The sequence below is a fragment of the Centruroides sculpturatus genome, unplaced genomic scaffold, assembly GCF_000671375.1.
Source record: "Centruroides sculpturatus isolate CEXI.00-Female unplaced genomic scaffold, Cexi_2.0 scaffold678, whole genome shotgun sequence".
Classification (NCBI taxonomy): Eukaryota; Metazoa; Arthropoda; class Arachnida; order Scorpiones; family Buthidae; genus Centruroides; species Centruroides sculpturatus.
Genome location: NW_019385241.1, coordinates 1,543 through 22,090, shown reverse-complemented (window position 1 = coordinate 22,090; position 20,548 = coordinate 1,543). Strand labels below are relative to the sequence as shown.

Here is a 20,548-nt window from a genome sequence, read left to right as displayed (position 1 = left end):
AGACTTTTAAAAAAGTATATTACAAAGTATTTTTACTTCTTGTTGGTTTATTTAAAATTGTAGGTGTTTACAGTTAGTATGAAAAGAAAAGTAATAATAATAAAGTTTTGAATGTATAAGTCAACAATTTTGTTTTCTGTCTTTGAATGCATTTATTATAAATTCATTTTTATATTCCTGTATATATTATTATAAATAATAATCAATTTTTTTCCCTATGTAGTGCTCATTCATTTTTCTTTCATTTTATTTTATATAGAATTGTGAAAAAACAATGCTTGATCAGTAAAGTTTTAGGTGAGAGTAAGTAATTTTTTCCTGAACTTATTCTAATTTCAGCACTTTTTTTCGAACCGAATATCCTTAGTTTCCGTTCTACATTTGGTTAAGTGCTGCGCTTCCGAATGTCTCGCACTCAATCATTTTTTCTTTATCTGAAAACAAAGTTAAGCGGAGAAACGACCTATACTTTCAGCTAAACATTTCTATCTAACCAATTACTACATCACGCCTACGTCATTATGTCGATAGCGATTGGACAAAATCCTATGACGTTTTTCCCCCTTTTGATTTCTGTCAAGTTGAAGAAAATGTTATAAATGAAAGGTGTTTGGAAATTGACAGCGCGGTCGATTGCATGCTCTCCTATCAACCACTGGTAAGTTTCTATCAGACGTTTGTGATAATCCTTCATTTTTTAATTTGACAATTATTATTTAAAATCGATAAATTTTACGGGGGATCTTGAAATATTGCCACGAAAAAGTTCTCTTTACTGTATCACTCGTTAATTTATGTATAGGACAGTATATTGTGTGTGAATGAGATTACAATATAACATATAAATGTACTGTTTTATTCAATTTTTTCCATGATGAATTGAAAGTAAGTATAATAATTGTATTTTTAACATTGAGGAATATATTATATTACGTTGAAAGTGAGTTTTATCATGAAATTTATGTCAATACTAAATTTCTAGCATAATGTTAATATGTAATAAAGAAATTATTTATTTTAAATGGCGAATGTATAAAGTCTATTCTACAGTACTTAAAAATTCTAAACAAAGTCCTTGGCTTTGGTGGGGACAAATTGAAATTCTTGGATTCATGTTAGTCATTAACAGATAAACTAACCGGTAACATGTAACTTTGAAAGAGAATAAATTTTTAAAAAAATTGATAAGTTTAATCATAAATCCAAACAGAATTCATTTATGGCATTCGGTTGGTGTCTTACTATATTGGATATCGGGTTTGGAGATGTTTATTTATAGAATTCATTCAATCTTACGTAAAATATTCTAACATACTATTTATTTACTTAAGACTACTTTTCTGCGAGAATCAAACGAATATATTAGGATATAATTATCTGATATTTTGCTTTTTAAACGTTTTCTATTTGTAACTAAACGGAAATTGTTAATAAATATTTAGAATTAAATCTACACGGTGCCGCTGAAAGCTTTGTATGGGGGGGTCTGGTATAAGGGGTCCTTTTTGCTCTATTTTGTGTGGACAAATGAATTACGGTAGATTTGTTTCTGTATTAATAAATTGTAATCTTAAAGATTAATTTGTTAGGAAAAAATACAGTTCCTCCCCCAATAAATTAATGTTAAATACCTCTGTTTTCTCCTCATCCGGAGAAACGTCCTCAAGCTCCCTTCTCCGGACGACCCTGCGGGGTTTCCTGTCTACTACAATTTTAAAATTATAACTTATGATTTGTTAACGTAATGGGCGGAATCCTCATTTCTATAGTATAGATTTACATTAAATTATTTAATGTTAGCATTCTCCTTCCTGTTACCTCGTTCAATAATTATTAAAGACTATAATAATTAAGCTCATTTGCCTGTCCTTAAGCTCTTAAAAAATTTCTGAATATTTATTATTGATGACACACTCCTGGCTTATGGAATTAAATATAAAGCTTTTTCTGGTATATTTATAGTTTGAACGTTGATTACTCTATTAACTATTTGTATTTTAAAATGAACTACTTCAAACTGGAATACAAATTTAAGTCGAAATTTAGATTACAAACTGAATACTAAATTAGTTTGGTCCAAATTTGATTAACAAGTAAGACTCGAGTGTAAATCTATCAATCTTCAGAATTTAACGATTGTTTTTTAATTTCATTGTTTTCACATAAATCGAGAAATTAAACTGATATAGTAACACTCGTGTAAACAGAAGCCGCACTTTTACACTAAAATCGTTCTCATACGTAGGTTTAGTCTAGTGATTACGACTAAAGACAGGAGTATTCAAATGTACGAATTGAGAACTATTCCTTTTGATTAGCGGATCGATAACCTTAAGTAGTTCTCAGTTCATCTGAACTCTTTCCATTCGCTTATCCTGTACATACAATACATCTCATTTTAGATGACGATACACACGATTTTAGCGCACAATCTATCCAGTAACCTAACGTAAGGGATGTGTGATGTGAACATGTTGCCACATTTTCAAAATTGTTGACCCTGTCCGAATCAGTAATTTTGAAAAGGTGATAACACTGTCTCAAACAGGTGGTACCCATTTTTGAAATTCGTTTTGTCTCAGCCAATATTTATTAAATTTATAAGTTCGCTTCCTTTTTTTTGGGTTGTCAATTTCTTCAGTTGTCATATTAAATAATTAAAATAGAAGTTATAAAATTGAATATGAAACTGTCGCATTCGCTTTACAATAGGTTGTTTCAACACAAGTCCCTAACAAACCTAATATTTGCTAGAGAGATTTGCAAGTTAGAACATTTTTTGTCACTGTTAGCCTAGGGATAAGTTTGGATGGGAGTGTGAAGTTAGTCTTTAATCGTTAAAATAAAATACTCGCAAATATTTTTATAAATGTGTTTTGTTTCATCATACTTTCACAATTTCTACGAAAACCGGACAAATTAGTAATTAATCCGGACCATGAATTTAAAAACCAGCTTTTCCGAGTAAAAACCGATCTGATGGCTACACTAGATGTAAAAAAATGTGCTTTTTCTCTGATTAATAGCATAGAATAACATTGACTACCATTTTCTCAAAATGTGCGATCACGAAGCCATACTTTGAAAATCACTACTATAATCAGTCATTAACTTGAACGTCTGTAATTCCTAACAAGGCGTTAACAATGTTAATATGTTCTCTTGTCATGTAACCTTCGTTTCTTGGAACCGTTAGCCTTGTTGGCAATTTTAGGCTACTTGCTACCTAAAAGGGAAATCTTAATTTTTGCTTAATTCAGGTTACGTTCTTCGTACTCAAACTTCTTCCGTATCCGCGTTAGATAGGTCTTCTGATTGTAATAGAATTTAATATAGAAAAAATCGGTTTTGAGATAGGTTGCCGTATTTATCACCGAATCGAATAGATAATTCAAATGCTAAACAGTTTCAATAGTAACAGCAAAATCAATGGCACGACCTTTGATAAAGGTAACTACTGGAAGAGTTAATCCGAAATATAAAAGCTGCTATTTTCAGCACTTTTTTCATTTATTCTACGAAAATTTATTCCGCTTTGTAGTATGTAAGCTCTTTTCACCATTTCTGATGTATTGTTTCCATTCAGGTTTGGAAATTAGCATGACAACGACAGAATCGATTGGATAAATACGCTAATCTCTTATTTTCGATGGAAAAGTTTAGTTTGCGCTTAATTTACATAAAAGTGGCATTTTAATTAACTGGTAGTTTTCTCCTACTTAAGCGATTTAAGATATCCAAGACCCAAGCGATTCTTCGAAGTCTTTGCCTATTCTATTTTGAATCCTGTTAAACATGACATGTATATTTGATTGATTAAATCTATTTTTACAGTACACGTTCCAGATTGAAAATATTCCAACCTTGGATGTTTTTAACATACAGCTTTAACTTCAATAATTTTGAATATATACGTTTAAATATCAAGGTGTAATTAATGTATAAATTTTTAAATGATTGTAATTGTTGATACTATTAATGGTTTTGAGTAAGCTCGAAAAATTGAAAGGTTGAATGAATGTAGGCCATGATTTTTCGAATGTGTTTTATACAGAAAAACATTTACTACCAGTAATTTGTGTATTTTCTATTCCAAATATTTGAAATAATACGTTTAAAATATTCCTATCCATTGAATAATTTGGTTTGATATAAGGACTATTATTGAACGTTATAATTTCACCATTTATTTGGATATATATTTGAATAAATAAGCCAGGGACATCTAAGATGGTAATTATAGTGCTGAAAACATCACCTTAATACCATTAATACCAAAGCACTCGGTTTTGTTACTTTAAAATAAAAATAAATATAATAAAGCATATGTGAAAAATATCAAATTATGGAGTACAGACTGTGTACATACACATGAATAATTCTAAATGACTGCAATTTCGATCATTTCTGGTGAAAATAAAAAATGTATTGATCATGATGAGTATAACAGAGTATAAATCATACTATAATTTGCGTAGTTTAATTGATGATTTTGAATTGATAGCTTCATTATAAATTATACATTTTCTACCTGTCATTTAAGTATTTTAAAAAGCTAATAAAGAATGATGTAGAAAAAAGATAAAGGTATTTCTAAGGTAATGGATGGGCATGTGCCTTGGTACCACTCTAAATCTGCCTTGAGCAGCACCCATATTCTCAAAATCTTGGATATGCCACTGAAATAAACTTACGTAGTAATGAAGGAAAAAAATATTGAATATTTGTGTAATTTTGTGAACGATATATAATGTGATTGAACAATTCATTTCTCGCTCGATATATTAATTACGGCCGACCCTCATTATCCGCGGATTTAACTAATCGCGAATCGAAACTTTCGGAAAAAACTAAGTTCTAAAATGCAAAATTACATCATCATAATTTAAAATACAAGCAAAATTAAAGCAATCTGGAAGTCTCAAATAAAATGTTCCATTGTTACTGACGAGTACTGTGCATGCTTAAGATTGTTGTATTTTTACTGACATGTATGGACTTTCTCCTTGTCATTATTTCCTGAAATAATGTCAAGGAAATAGAATAAAACAAGTATTAAATGTTTGCCTAGCATTTGCGTTATATTAAGTATTATAAGTGACAGAGATTATTTAAAATGTACGAGAGTGCATAGGTTACATGCAAATACTGCACCATTTTATTTAAGGGACTTGAGCATCCGCGGATACTGAGGGACGCCTGTGCACAGCGCAATTAACAGGTTTTATCAATTAACAAAATCATTTAGTCTGAGAGAAAATAAAATTTAAAATATTAAAGTTTCTTTTTTATTTTTTAGACATTCTATCCTAAAATATTTTCAAATGGAAAATAGAGAGTGGATAGTTTTGATCTGGTGGTTTATGTGGTTATTTCAGTGCACAATTCCGGCCGATGTTCAACAAGAATATAAAACCGCCTTATTTGAAACAAGGTAATATTTTTGAAAATAAATCAAATTCCAGTTAAATATAAACATTTCTAATTTTATAAATTTATCAAGATAAATGCAAATTTTACGGCTTCTTTTTAATGATTTCGAAGGTCCTTGAAAATAATCTTGTGTTGTTTTAAACGATAGAAGCTTCGAAGAATGGAAAAATCACTGGCACGACGAGAAGTATCGAAGATGCTATCATCAAATACCTAGCCATATCAAATTGGCTTGCGAAAAAGATATTTATAGAGTAGAGAAAAAGAATCCGATGCTTCGAGCTTTCGAGAAACCAGGTAAATCTTAGACGTTTTCTTATCCCATTTTTATCGTAAACTAACGTCACTTGTATAATCGTTACAGACCAATATCTACCCATAGATTTAGTATACGGTTTTGGCACGAAGAAGAGAAGTAGGAGGCAGAAACAGAAACGTCAGGCCAGTGGTATTATAGAAGAATGTTGCGAAAAACCTATGGGCTGTTCTTGGGAAGAATACGCGGAATATTGCCCGGGTCACAATCGAAGAAGAAATAGTAATCTCTTCTTAACCGATAATTAAAGGCCTTAAACGTTTCTGCTTCATCGTGTTTACCAAAGATGCAGAATAAGAAGTCTATTATGGCTGTAACACTTGTGTAAACGACCTTCCTAAAAAAACTGTAGATGACAGTTTTGTCTAATCAAAATCGCTTGCAATTTGAGAATAAAATGTTTTAATTCGATTGATAGTTCAAATTTTCCATTAAATGTTGAAGTGTTTATGGAACTTTTCCAGAAAAATAATTTTTTGCGACTTGTCTTTACTAATTTTAGTGTTCTAATATTTGTTCATAAATATTTCACATAAAAAGTTGATTTGTATTTTCTTCCCCATTTGAAGATTGTTAGTAGCGGTTAGATGTGACACGTAGTGAATATATATTCACGAACGCAAGTGCATTATTGAAAATAATCTAGGAATAAAAAAAATAAATATATCAATAGAATGTATAATACATAGAATAGAGATTTATTGTGAAAATAATGTTTGCAAAAGGAATTCGTGCTGATCACAAATTTCATAGCGTTATCTAAATAAGAAATAATTAAACGATAAACATACTATAAATTTCAGCATATAAATCGACTTCAAGAATTTTAACTCTACTCTTATTTAAGTTACGCCTGCTGTGGAATTTACCCACAAATATATCTTAAATTACCAGCAGGCCAAACTGAAGTCTGGGTACTGTAGTAAGGTCACATGATTTTCATCGAGATTAACATGATACCTATGAACTTAAGTTCAATTACATTTTTTTGTTCTTTTTGCATAATTTTTAATTTGTGCTTGCTTTCAACTTTTAATATTACAAGTTTTGATTCACATACGCCCTAAATAGATATAATCCATATGTTTTCGCGGTTTGGCAATTTACTATTCAGCCAGGAAATTCATTGCATCATACTGGAGGCAGCAGCAACATTATTTCTTTTTATTCTAAAGGAGAAATTGTTCTCGAACGTCTAGATTCTTCATTTTGTTTACTTTCCTATTCACAGTACATTAACTTTAATCGAGAACTAATGACGAGTCAATAAAAGAAAACAAAAATTTAATCAAATCCACGTCAAAGCCAATTGTAACAAGTTTCCACGAAAACGCTCATCGATTTTGACATCACAGGACAGGACTACTGTTGTCATGATTTTAAAAGCCGATTCACACTACAAACTCTAAAACCGCTCTACAAACTTCTCTGCAGAGAGAATGCAGAGCCTTTATAGGCTCTAGGCTCTGAATTCTCGCTGCGGAGGAAGCGTGTAATATTCCAAAGATGCCTGGCACAATAATGGTGGTATAATTCCGCGCCGCGGCCGAATTGAAATTTTCTCAATATAGAAAAATGTGACTTATTCCACTCTTCAACCGCTTGCGATGACGTCGCGACTTTAAATTCCGCGCTGAAATCGCGTTAGTGTGAACTGGTTAAGTTTACATTTTTCGTCTGTCTGTGACAAATATTCGTTTGAAACTGCATGAAAAAATTTAACTACTTAAAAATATTGTTTATATTCCGTTTTTGCTACTTGTTCACTCCATTTTTAATACTCTCGGGATTTTATAACAACTAAAATACGCGGAAGATAAATGTTTTCTGAAAATACATGAACAAGTAGACAACTGTTTACGAATGTGGATAACAACTGTTAAAGAAATCTGACTTTAAAATAATCTGAGACAATTTCAATTTATTTGACCGAAATGTATAAGAAGTTTAAAGTATTCTTTTACCGATTTGTAACTTTTCATTAATAAAGAAGTTAGTTTTACTTTCCTAGCAGTTATGTATACATACATAACAAGGGAAAGTATTGGAATCATGTCAAATTTGACTCTAGGTTTTTATAATTCTCCACGTTTTGAGACGACAGGACTCAAAAATGTCAAAAAAAACAGAAAAAGGTGTTTTTTTTATAATAAACAATTTTTAACAAAATCTCGTAACAGATGGCGCACTCACAATTTTATTTACTATGATTAATAATATGAAATAACTTTTATAACAGCAGGGAAAGTTTCGCAACTCGTTGCTGCAGTTTTTAAATATCCCCAATAAAATATTTTGAAAATTTGGAGTTTATTTAACTTATTAAATTTTTGTGATGAAAATTTCACAAAATATAGGTAAATTCGAAAATTGAAAGTTGTGATTCCTCATGAAAAACGTTCAGTAAACGAAACAAATATAAATATTTATACCCAAATTTTCAATATAGTAATAAAAGAAATGGAGACTAAAAAGTAAAATCTAAAATTTCAGTTTGAATTAAATGTTTGTTATTTTTAAATAATTTCAGATAAACTTAACTGAAATATCGGTGTTCGAAACCAAAATAAAACTTAAAAAAACATGATCACACAAATATATTTTGATCTCTTCGTTTGGAATATGTTGTTTGAACGTGATACATACTCAAACTTAAACCTCTTCTGTGAATGAACTGTAGCCTCATTGCTACCGAACGCTAGCTTTCTCATTGCTCATGATTGAGATAAATACTGTACAAGACTTAAGGCTATCGAAGGTTGATTTTGCGTTTCTCACACAAGCCGTCTCTTGATCGGAAAAGTATTAAAACCATGATCTGCGAGTTTCCTCGGTTTGTTCACATAAATAAAATTGTCGAACTATGCTAATTTGAAATCAGGAATGGCAGGTTTAGCCTCAAAAGCATTCTAGACACTTCGCCACTGCAAAGAAGAACCTGTTTGTTCTTTGGAACCAGGAAAAGACACAATAAAACAAAATCACGTAGATCAATTACAAATAAATGACTTTTATTTATTTATTTATAACTTTATTTAAAACAAGTTAAATATTCGGTTTTTTTGTTTAAATGTTGCCAGTTCTTTTAGTTTTGAATTTACATTATATAGTAATTATTCATGTCACATTACATATAACATATATATTTATAGAATATGTATTTTTTTTATAATAATGGTTTGAATTAAATAATTATAATTGTGCAATTACATAGACTTGTGCTGCTGTTGCATTCTGATTCTAGAAATGTGGGCGATCCAGTTTCTCAACTGGAACTGTTGAAGTACTGTATTTCGACGAATCGTTTCGTGGGAACTACCTAGAATATTTTACGGAATGGAATCAACGAGTAGAAAATTGTTATTCCTTTCTACGTGGAAACGAAATAGAAAAAGTGAAATATGAAAAAATGCTCACAAGAAATGTACGAGGTAAATCCAAACAAAAACATCTGAGATATAAAAAACAAAAAAATTACGCCAAGTAAAAACTTATTACAATTTAGACTACAGTCAAAATTTTTCTTAGGAATTTTTGACTGATAAAGATAAGCTTGGCACTTGGAAGCGGTCAGGTTTGAAATTTCACAAATTTTCGGATGACCCAATAATAATAAAAGAATGGGAAGTAAAGATAAAAACTGGAAAGAAAATCAGTCGATACGCTCGGATCTGTAGCAGGAATTTCCATGAAAATAATTACGAAGTTACTAGTATTAATTAAGTTTATAGGAAACTTTTTAATTTATACATTTCATGAAGTGTAACTTCGTGTAAGTAGACTTATTTGATAAACACTGTCTGATGTACGCTTTAGTAAATGTAGATTAACTATAAGCAGCACTATGTGCCTGTCAAATCTATAAAGGTGCAGAAATTNACACATACGGAACAATAATAATTTTTTAAAATATAATAACACAAAAATGAAAAGGGAACTCGGGTACATTTATCGAGAGCCACAAATAATCCTTCAAAGAGCCGCATGTGGCTCGCGAGCCGCAGGTTGGCCACCCCTGCTATATATCAACCATTGAAAACATATGTAGTGACTGTTTATACTGAAATATTGTTATGTTAATCCTCTAAGTGAAATAATTTCACCAAACACCAATTTTAGTTGGGAATATTTGTGATGGCCTGCTAGAGTTATGATGAAAGATGCACAGTGATTATTAGGAACACTGTTCTACTCTGCAGTAAGGGTTGCATTTTATATCTATTGTCTAAGTTGACCCCTAGTTTTGAGAAGATTTTTGTCAGACAGAAGTTTGACTTTTATATTGATATTTACAGTATATAATATTGTTCTCAAACTTCCATAGTTTTAAACCATTCTGTAAAAACCATTTGCATAGGTATGTGAATGAAATGTGTCATAGAATGTTGATCAGTACTTTGTTTCATGTGCATGTGCTTCAAAGGGCCATTGTTGCTGTGTGACTGTAACTCTGCTACTGCATAGTCTAGATTACTGGATTGGTTGGTGTAATGCTATTGGCCTGCTTGGACATCTGACATCACCCCTTTAAACTTTTTTGCAAAGGAGGAGGACTTCATCATTGTTATTTCAGCAGCATAGGCAAATGAATTAAAAATAAATTAGAATCATGAGATTTAGTCATTTATAACTAAGTTGTTTTTGTTCCATTAATATAAACTGCACTATAGCATTTAAAACATATCATTTTATGATCAGTACCAGTAGTTCTCAACACATGTTTTGCAAACCTGTCCTGAGCATCCCACAAAAAATAATTAAAAAAAAATGAATGAACCATGCAGGAAAATAACGGCGAGGTGGCGCTAGTAGGACGAAGAATGTTTAAAGATGTCGAGCGTTAGGCAGATTCCTTTAACTTGCAGCGGACACACGCGGCCAGTTGTCGATTTGGCTTTTAGTCAAATTACTCGTTCTGGCTACTACTTAATCTCCGCTTGTAAAGGTGAGCCTAATTCACCAATATATTTCCAATGTTTTGTGCATATCTCGAGTTTGCATTCGATTCCTTGCTTGAAATGAAAGGAATGTCTTCTCTCTCCAGCATCGTGCAGTCTATTCTCGTTTATTCGCATGGAAGAGAGTGAAGAAATCCACGTGTCCTTTCTTACTCTACATTCAAATACCAAATTATCAATTTAATTACTTTTATTTTAATATGAATATTAAAACAAACTATGAAAATTATAATTAACAGGAAGATTTTTGAGGAATTAAGAATGTAAAACTAATTTTATGCACAGTGTTTTGAAGAATTTAATATTTATACTTCAATTATTTCCGATTTTATAAACAGGAAAGTAAACAAGTTTTTCTTGAAAAATCTTATCAGAAACTGCACACTATTATCTGCCTTGGATAATATAATAATAAACAAAATAACTGGTCCTTTCGACACTTTATAAGTATAAAGTGTAACTTTGTTGGAGAAATTATACGAGAGCCCCAAATGTTTTTGCCGAATACCAGTCTTTGGGGAAAGCTGTCTCGATGTTGTCTTCCTCTCGGAAGACCGGTCTTTGGGTCGTAAAGTATATTTTTGTATAATTTTATTCGGAAGAGTGTTTTATTCTTATCTGCGTTACTTTGCTAATTTATGTATGTGTATAAAGTAAGGTGCTGAAATCAATTGAAAGATGCTACTAGTATAATTTTGACTTTCAGAGTAATTATTATTGAGTTTGCATTTATTTGTGGTTTTCCTAACTAAATTTATCTTGTAATTTTAACTTTTTGTAAATGTGTTTTGTACTTTCAATTAAATCTCTAGTTTTTTTCAGAGACATAAGGGCTTCTAAATGTTGGCTGCTTGTTTCTATTCCTATACTTTGTGAAATTCCAAAATAGGCGACTTTATTTATTAATCATTTTATATAGAAACGTGCTACTAGAAGTTTGACTTTTATATTGATATTTACAGTATATAATATTGTTCTCAAACTTCCATAGTTTTAAACCGTTCTGTAAAATCTGCTGCTTTTTAGTAGTATATTCTTTTTATTTATTTGTATGTTAGTCACTTTATAAAGTATTTTGAAAGATATATATTAAAATTGAATAAGATTTTATTAAATATTTTATAGTAGTAAGATCTTATCTTGTAATGTAAGTGACTCATTCATTTGCATAAAGTAATGATGTAATAATGAAGATTCATACTGTTGGATTAGCTTTAATGACAAATCAAATATTGTTCTGATTACTGGAAATATATCAATTTTTTTTATGTATTATCAAGAAATACAAGGACTAAGTTAAAACTTTTGTAACTGTTAATTTGCAAATATATAAAGTATGGAGATGAAAAATATCATAATTAATGTTTATTAAAATCCACCACATTAACAATATCTTAATAATTTATAAAATCTCTTTTTAAGCTGAAAATCAAAATATTGCTGTAGATAATATTTAAGGTTAATAATGTTGGTTTGAATTTTAATTATACAGGATTAATACTAATAAAATAATGGAGTTCTGACGTGTAAGTTGTCTCCAACATATGGTAGACAAGAAGTGAACTGTTAGGTGTTGTATATCGGGTGGCCAACTTTTGTTTACATAAGATCTACTTTTTACCTTAAAATGTGTTGAGATCAAGTTGTTGTTGTAGGCATAGTCTAAGTGGTGAGGGGGGAGGTGTGAAATACATCCTATGTTTAGATAGGTAATAAAAGCCACAATTTAATTTAAAACATGAAGTAAAGATACTTACATTTTAAACAGAAGAAAAATTAAAACTCAACATTGTCACTTTCGGAGACCATGGGCCATATTCTGGTCACTGTCTCTGGTCTCTCACAAGCCGGTTGCTGATTGGCTAATTCAAATGATTAGCCAATCAGCGACCGGCTTGTGAGAGACGAGAGACCAGAGACAGTGACCAGAATATGGCCCCATCACTTCACCCTTCCTCTCTCTACCGTGTCCCAACCTACTCTCTCTGTCCCTCTTCCTGCCTTTCTTTTTTTTGGTTTTACAACCCTTTGTCTACATTTCTTATTCCCCTTTTACAACCGTATGCAAATGGATTGCACATGGACTGACAAAACCGCATCTGAGGGAGAACGCAGAGGTCCGATATCACTACAATTGTGTTTGCGTGTTATGTTCATGCCTTGTGTTCGGTTACAAGTGTAACACATTAAGTCAAGACATTGCGAGCAATTGACCAAAATTGACTTTGCGATTGACTTGTTGGCCACCCCTGTTGCATATGGTAGCCTGTATAGAAAATGTAAACCATTTCATTGAAATATTATACATAATATCTTTCAATATATGATATACTGTATATATTATATAGTTAATATGGAAAGCAAGATTTATGTAAGACAACAGGAAAATGCTTAAAAATCTAGTAAATTATTTTGGTGTCTATTGTAGTTCAAGTCTATTGAAAAATACACGGACTAAAATGAATACTTTCAATAAATTATTAATAGTTTACACAGTGTAGTATCACAATAGATCTTATATATATATATATGATATAATAGATAACTATAGCATAGTTTTGCTATATATCCAGGGTGGCTAAGCTCCTTGGTAGTCCGAGCTATTTTTCAAAATTTGAAATTTTTTGCGAGCCGCAATTAAATATGTATTAAAAAGGTATGCAAAAAATTCCAGATTACAAATTATATCCGTNGATTTATATATTTAATCAATATGGCATCCAAGAAAGAAAAAAGTCATAGTGGCAATAGAAAACGACAACGCGCTATCAGATTTGAGAAAAATTTTGATTAAAAGAGTAAGACAATCAACTTTAGATCAATTTCTTGTTTCTTACGGAAAGAGTTCGTTTGTTATTTAAGTTATGGCAACGCAACACTCGGGCGATCTGCCTACAGGGAATGCTTTCTGGGAGGTGTTTTTAAGGGAAACTGGCCCCTATTTAGGCGTTACAGACGTGGAGAAAACCCGAAAAACTCCACGTGGCCAGCCCGTCTGAGCGAGGTGTGAATCCACGAACGAACTCCCCGTGTTCAGGGTACTAAGATCGCTTAGCCACTCGTTGGCTTTCTTACCGAAAGAGACTTCGACTCGAAGAATCTTCCGATGAAGTGCTACCCGTTATTTTTTTGAAGGGGATTCCCCTTCTAAGCATTAAGGTTCGTATATCTCCACTTTTCTGCCACCAACTACAACAAACGAAAATATGTACAGTGCTATTTTATTAAATAAAGTTTACATGTTTGTTGCTGTAATGATAGATACTGTACTACGTTTTCCTATATTTTCATCAAAGAAAATCTACTGTGTATTACAAATAAAATCACAAAAATTTCGGAGACAAGAACGGATTAATTGCATTTGCATTAATTTCTATGGGAAAAATTGCTTCGGTTAACGAACAATTCGGTTAACGAACGGAGTCGCGGAACGGATTAAGTTCGTTAACCGGGGTTCCACTGTATTAATGATACACCTATCTTTGTGATAAGATATATTTGATGTTATTCTTTTAACCTGTGATAATCTAATAACTACAAATGTTTCTAGATTGGGCTTATAGTTAACAACTGAACACTGAATTATAAATGTATTTTTCATAGAAATGCTATTAAAGCTTAAACATTAAAAATAATCAAGTGAAATCAAGCATATTTGCATTTAAATGCAAATAAGCTTGAATTTGAAAATTTAAACTCCAAATTTATAATTGGCACTCACAAAAAAAATATCAAAGTTGAAGACTGGCTGTAAATAAATTTATAAATTATACATAAAAACAATTACTACATACTGTCTTTTATTAAAAACTAGTAGATAGCCCAGTGTTGCTTGGGCAAAAAGTAACAATAGTGAAGATTAAGATTGTTACATTATAGCCAATCTTACCCATTTTCACAGAATGCAAGAATTAGATCCCCCTGTTTCTAGACTAATTAGAAAATTTTTAGATGGTTCTAAAAATATGTTCGATTTCCCGCAAAAAACTGCATCAGCGCCTGTAAATCTTGCACGTCGCTTTCTCTTAACACTTCCATTTTTACTTAATTCTTCCATTATTAATACTTTCATTGTTAACACTTTTCCTGTGGGGAATTTCAAAAAACCCTTCTTAGTGTACATTCTTGTGACATACCCTATTAAAATGCAACCAAAAACACAAAAAACCCACATCTAAAATAGTTTAATAGAAGCCAAGTTCTTCGTGGGAAGCCTTAATCCTGTCCCTCTCCCTATGGGGGGAATTTTGAAAAATCCCTTCTTAGTGTACATTCTCGTGACGTACCCTAACTGTGTACCAAATTTTAACCTTCAACTCCTAACCGTTTGGGCTCTGCACTTATTATTATTATTATTAACCCATCTCGATTATATATATAGATTTGTATCGAAAAGCTGCAAAATATATTCTAATTTATTAGAATAGTCATTAATTATAAAAAAGAAGTTAATGGATCTGTAACATGAAATAGTTTATAAAAATGTAAATTCTTTAAATTTTATAAATGTATGAATTGGAATGCATGTTGCATGTATTATCAGTATTATATCTTGATTTTTTTCAAGTTTAAACATAACATCTTGAAGTAATGATTTTTCTTGTTTCAAATTCAAGATTACTAATTTACTATATATATATATTGTTAACTCTGCACTATGGACATTAAGAGGACCTTTTTTAATAAGTCTATTATGGGTTCGACCAGGTCTGCAACAGAGCACCAGGAGGTGAGAGACGGGACCCAACATATATATGGATGGACCCCCTGAAAAATTCTTGAGGTTTTTTGACCCATCCAAATTTGATCCCGGGTCCTTTGGAATGGTGGGTTGCCATCCTAACTGCTCAGCCATCTGGCTTACTAGATATGTTTATTAAGTAAGGAAATCAAGTTTCGAGAATTTTGTAAAGAAATTTTTTCTCTACCAAAATTAAAATCTTGAGTTTGCAGATAATTTAAATTTATTGGGTATTATTGAAAATTTGTTGTGAAAAACTGTTAGCTGTAATAATAATTATGTAAAATGCATTAAGTGTAACTCAATAATTATCATATATTTATAAAAAAATAAAATGACTTTTATATTGTACAAATGTTTAATTTGGATGCCATTTAACAAATAGATGGAAAACCAATGCTCAGACAGGGAGATACCGGAGATTGGATAGGTACTTTTTTCGGTCACAAGGGTGCTGTATGGGGCGTGGCATTAAATGCTGATGCCACACGTGCTGCTACTTCAGCAGCAGATTTCATGGCTAAAGTAAGTAATGTAAATATTAAATTATGTACATATAAACTTACAATTATATTTATTTATTTAATTTTTTTATAATTATAGTTATGGGATGCTGTTACTGGAGAAGAGTTATATAGTTTCACTCATCAACACATTGTTAAAAGTGTTGATTTTAATAACGAAGGAAATAAATTACTTACAGGAAGTAATGAAAAATTAATTCGTATCTTTGACTTAAACAAACTTGATGCAGGTAAGTTTTTATTTATGATAATGTGATACACAAGATTTAAATATTCCATACATTTTAAAGCAAGCATATTTTTATTGGCTAATATATTCACTTAGAAATATTAAATTAATATAATTATACAGCTGTTCTGTTAAATATTTAATTAATTATATTACTTATCTCAAACTACCAGTTGTTGGAGATATACAAGGTTAGAAAATCAAGATCACATCAATAAAAGACTAATTTTATTTGTGACATGCATTTTGGTCTTCAGTTGGTAGTTTGAGATAAGTAATTCATTGGAGGCAAGAAGCTTACAACTACATTTAATTATACTTTTATAAACTTACCAACAAAAATAGTATATATAAATCTGTTTTTAATGTTAATAAATTACAAACTTCTTTCTGTATCAAAGAAAATATTAAAATAATATCCACCAGAGCATATTTTTTAAAATCAAAATAATGTCTATTTTTAATGTTTATAAAACTATGAATCCATAAAATTTAGTCATTATGCTGTATATGAATGGATAATTTTGAATGAGTGTAAAATTCTCTTTGTCTTAATTGGCAATTCATTGGAATAATTTGTAATATTTTATATAATTACAGTTGATTAGTTATTTACATAGCCACAAAGACTTAATGTATAATCAGGATTATTTAAAATGCTAAAAATGTCTTGGGTTTTGATGATAAATGTAAAAGTCTTGGAAAATTTTGCAAGATTTTCACATGTCATATTATTTTGTGTAAAAATTCTTTTTGGTATTAAATTATTAGAACATTCAGTTCTGTAATAAAAATGTTATATTGGATTAAAATTAGAATGAGATGAAATTGAAAATTGGTTCCATATAATTTTATCTCAAATATTTCAAAGAATAATCTGAAAAATATTATTTAACTTCCTTTTTTTTTAACCATGTTCATATTACACTGATTGACTGATTTACTGATGTAAGGTACTTTCACATAAAAACCATACAGCATTAATATGCCAGTATCTTATATTAATCAATTATTTAATTGCTTTACATAATTTTAGCAATTTTTAGACTAGAATTTGAAAAAATTGTAGACCTATAAATTTCCACTATCACCTGTCAGTTCTTCCTTAATCTCAAGAACGGAGTTAGATAGATGAAAGCCAGACCAGATATGGAAAGATTAGGGGCATGAGGTCCCAATTAACTACATGCAAACCTGAAGTCATGTTGTTTCAATTCAAAAATTTTTCCTTGAAAGGCGTTAGATAGATGACTGACACGACTCTATTGTCAAAGGAAAAGTATGATGTACAGGGATAAGACACTACTAATTTGAGGTGGAGAGCATGTATTTTAAATTAAATAAATTATTAAAAATATGATTAAAAATTGCAGCCTGGCATTGGGACGGTGTCACAATAAATAATAACTCTTGCAAGTAATCATTTATTTTTATGTTTTATCTCATAAATGTTAATAAATTTCAGATCCAGTTATATTTAAAGGCCATTCTTCAGTAATAAGACAGTCTCTATTCCTTAAAGATGACAAAAGGATTGTAAGTGCTTCTGATGATAAAACTGTCAGGTCAGTTAATTTTCATGATTATCATGTTTTAGTCTTTACAATCCTTCATTAAAATTTATTTATAAATTATCAAATTGGAAAAAAAAATTTGTAGTGAGACATGATTTACTTGAACTGAATACAAACAAATAATGTGAATAAAATTATTTTTAAATAAAAATTTTTCAAAAAGGTTCTGGAACCGAAGTGATAAAGAAGAAATAAAGAAATTAGAATTTTCGGCAGCTCCTAGCAGTTTAGAGTTATCGACCGACGGAAAGATACTTGTCATAACACATGGTCACACAGTCAGTTTTTGGGATACTGAAAGGTAAGAAATATTCTTAATAATTAAATAATACAATAATAATAATGATTACAATAAGTAAATTTTATCACTTATAGCATTAAATAAGTCCTATAATATGTTAATATTTGCAAAACTTAACTATTATTAAATGTCTGATTACAATAGTGATCATTATCTTTAGGTAAGAAGGCAGTTTTAAGTTATCATTTTGCATTATCAGTCTCAGTACAGTGGAATGCCTAACGTTTACCTGTTAGTGTTATCAGTTTAATCAGTGCTTTTATGGTATTCAGAAAAAAAACACACTAATTATGAAGTATAATAATGTATTCAAAATTTGTTGCAACAGGTAGACTCTAATTGTAAATAAGTTATTAAAAGTATTGAATTGTAGATTTATAATAATTCAAATGCTTTTAGAAATTTTTTTCCTTTCTAAAGGTATTAAACATGTTTAATATGCTGATTCAAAAATTTTTCCCTAAAGTAGTTATATATTTCATGCTAGCAAAAGAGTTGTGCTGGTAAAGTATGATATACATACAGGGAGAAAACTAAATTTGAGGTAGAGAGCATATATTTTAAATTAAATAAATGATTAAAAATTGCAGCCTGGCATTGTGACGATGCCACAAGAAATAATTGCTTGCTTTTATTTTTTTCAAAAACAATCAAGAATCCAAAAAATGTTAAAGTTTGGGTTTCATTTTCAATGGATAAATGCTCATAAGTTAAATTAGTTATACCATGAAAAGGCATTTCTTACTATAAGACATTTAGATGACCTCAAATAAAACCTGCATTCAATTGCCTAATTTTCATGCAGAAGTTTTTCAAATTTTAAAGACAATTGTCTCCATTGCATAAGTAAAGAATATTTGTGATATTTCTTCAAAAAACACATTATTTTCATCTGCATCTGCAAAATTACCAAGTATTAGTGGTTAAAAAATTCTTTTATTAGGACATTTTTGAATAAAAATGGCAATTCTGTTAATTTGAAATAAATGCTCAAATTTTCTGTATTGCTGAAAAGTTTTGAATTCTCCATTAAAGAATAATACAGTATTTTCTTTTTCTGTTTAATAAAACTATTGTGGTCCCATGTGAAATTCTGAACTTGGCCCTTTGATAAGGGGGTAGTTTGACACATTTACACAATGTAGTAAATTACTTTAGTCGAGAGATGCATACAATATTTACATAATAAAATATCAAAATTTACCATAAAATATGAACATTAACATCACAATTTAGTTTTGGTGATTTCTTATATGACCAATGGATCTTTTATAATGGACTCAACAAATATATCTTAAAATATGCATCCAAGTTGAAAATTAATTTGATATAGAATAAAAGATAAAAACCATTTAGTTAATTTTTTTTCATGGTTTTTTTCCAGATCTTGATCACTACATGAATTTAGTGTGTATATTTTTAGGATTAGTGTTGTTAATTTTAAACATGTCAAAATACAATGTATAGTTATGTGTGCTGTAATACTTTGTATAGTTATGAGAAATTGAAGACTTTCGATATTCCCACACAAGTTAATTCGGCTTCCCTACATCCTGACAAATCTGTTTTCGTATGTGGAGGAGAAGACTTCAAAATGTACAAGTACAATTATCGGACGGGAGAAGAATTAGGTAAGTAACATGTTAGGGTCGTCTGTTTTAATGAGTGACAAATGACTGGATTTGCTTTTTTCTGCCTCCAGAATCATTTAAAGGCCATTTCGGACCCGTTCACTGTGTCAGATTCTCTCCCGATGGCGAGCTGTATGCCAGCGGGAGTGAGGATGGAACCCTACGACTCTGGCAGACCACAGTGGGCAAGACATACGGCCTGTGGAAGTGCATTCTTCCCGGTGAATCTGTGGCCAATTATGAGGCGGGAGATGGAGTGGCGTCAGCCTCTGACCCTCCTCTAGTCAAATCAGATGCGTAGTCAAAAAAAAAAAAAGTCTGTCTTTGGGACCGAACAATAGTTCTGCCACAGGACGGAATCTTTTTTGTACTGCGGCTAACAATGTAACATCTAGTTGTCGACTGTATAATCATAATGTATGTATATAGAAATATTGGTTACGTAATTAAATATTTTCTTTACACAAAATTTCAGATATGGATGATAATTTCCACTTACTTCCTAAGAAAAAGCAGAATTCTATGTTAGTTTTTAGAAAAAAGGTCACTTTCACACACATTTCTACTGTTTTCCATTAGTCAATATTTTATTGGAATAGTTTTGCAATTTTGTATAGTAAAAGGATAGACATTTTATATAAACTATAGTTCTTCAATTATTTGAATAATCTACTTGTTTAGCCTGCTGATGGGCTACAATATTGCATTAAACTATGTAATTATGCTGTTGTGGTGCACTAATCTTCCAGAATATTCTAATTACCATAGCATGTATACTGTGTGTATTTTTAGATTGTACAACTGTACTGAAGTCAGTCAACTACATTCGTTGTTACATATA

The 20,548-nt window shown here is 30.6% G+C and overlaps 2 protein-coding genes across 3 annotated transcripts; both read left to right on the top strand.

Annotated features, from left to right (window-relative positions):
• Positions 1–46: 46 nt before the first annotated feature.
• LOC111636606 (probable insulin-like peptide 7) lies at positions 47–6,160 on the top strand. Of its 2 annotated transcripts, none has more exons than XM_023381887.1 (4): positions 47–658; positions 5,379–5,434; positions 5,582–5,730; positions 5,798–6,160. In XM_023381887.1, exons 1-4 carry the CDS (start codon positions 638–640, stop codon positions 5,995–5,997), a joined length of 426 nt encoding a protein of 141 aa, XP_023237655.1. In that variant the 5' UTR covers positions 47–637; the 3' UTR covers positions 5,998–6,160. The 2 variants fall into 2 exon arrangements, with proteins under 2 accessions (XP_023237655.1, XP_023237654.1); XM_023381886.1 differs by having other exon boundaries at positions 5,300–5,434.
• A 4,387-nt stretch (positions 6,161–10,547) lies between these two features.
• On the top strand, positions 10,548–20,176 carry LOC111636616 (serine-threonine kinase receptor-associated protein-like). The gene is made up of 7 exons (XM_023381899.1): positions 10,548–10,694; positions 15,834–15,973; positions 16,052–16,202; positions 17,667–17,766; positions 17,939–18,076; positions 19,571–19,707; positions 19,779–20,176. The coding sequence occupies exons 1-7, from the start codon at positions 10,580–10,582 to the stop codon at positions 20,006–20,008; spliced, it is 1,011 nt and encodes a 336-aa protein (XP_023237667.1). The 5' UTR covers positions 10,548–10,579; the 3' UTR covers positions 20,009–20,176.
• Positions 20,177–20,548: the final 372 nt, after the last annotated feature.

Excerpts from the sequence above, each read along its gene's own strand:
- LOC111636606 (XM_023381886.1), top strand. The coding sequence starts at position 5,325 with ATGGAAAATAGAGAGTGGATAGTTTTGATCTGGTGGTTTATGTGGTTA. Across the intron at positions 5,435-5,581 it reads ACCGCCTTATTTGAAACAAG|AAGCTTCGAAGAATGGAAAA; the intron begins GTAATATTTTTG and ends TTTAAACGATAG. Across the intron at positions 5,731-5,797 it reads TCGAGCTTTCGAGAAACCAG|ACCAATATCTACCCATAGAT; the intron begins GTAAATCTTAGA and ends TAATCGTTACAG.
- LOC111636616 (XM_023381899.1), top strand. The coding sequence starts at position 10,580 with ATGTCGAGCGTTAGGCAGATTCCTTTAACTTGCAGCGGACACACGCGG. Across the intron at positions 17,767-17,938 it reads TCTGATGATAAAACTGTCAG|GTTCTGGAACCGAAGTGATA; the intron begins GTCAGTTAATTT and ends TTTTTCAAAAAG. Across the intron at positions 18,077-19,570 it reads AGTTTTTGGGATACTGAAAG|TTATGAGAAATTGAAGACTT; the intron begins GTAAGAAATATT and ends TACTTTGTATAG.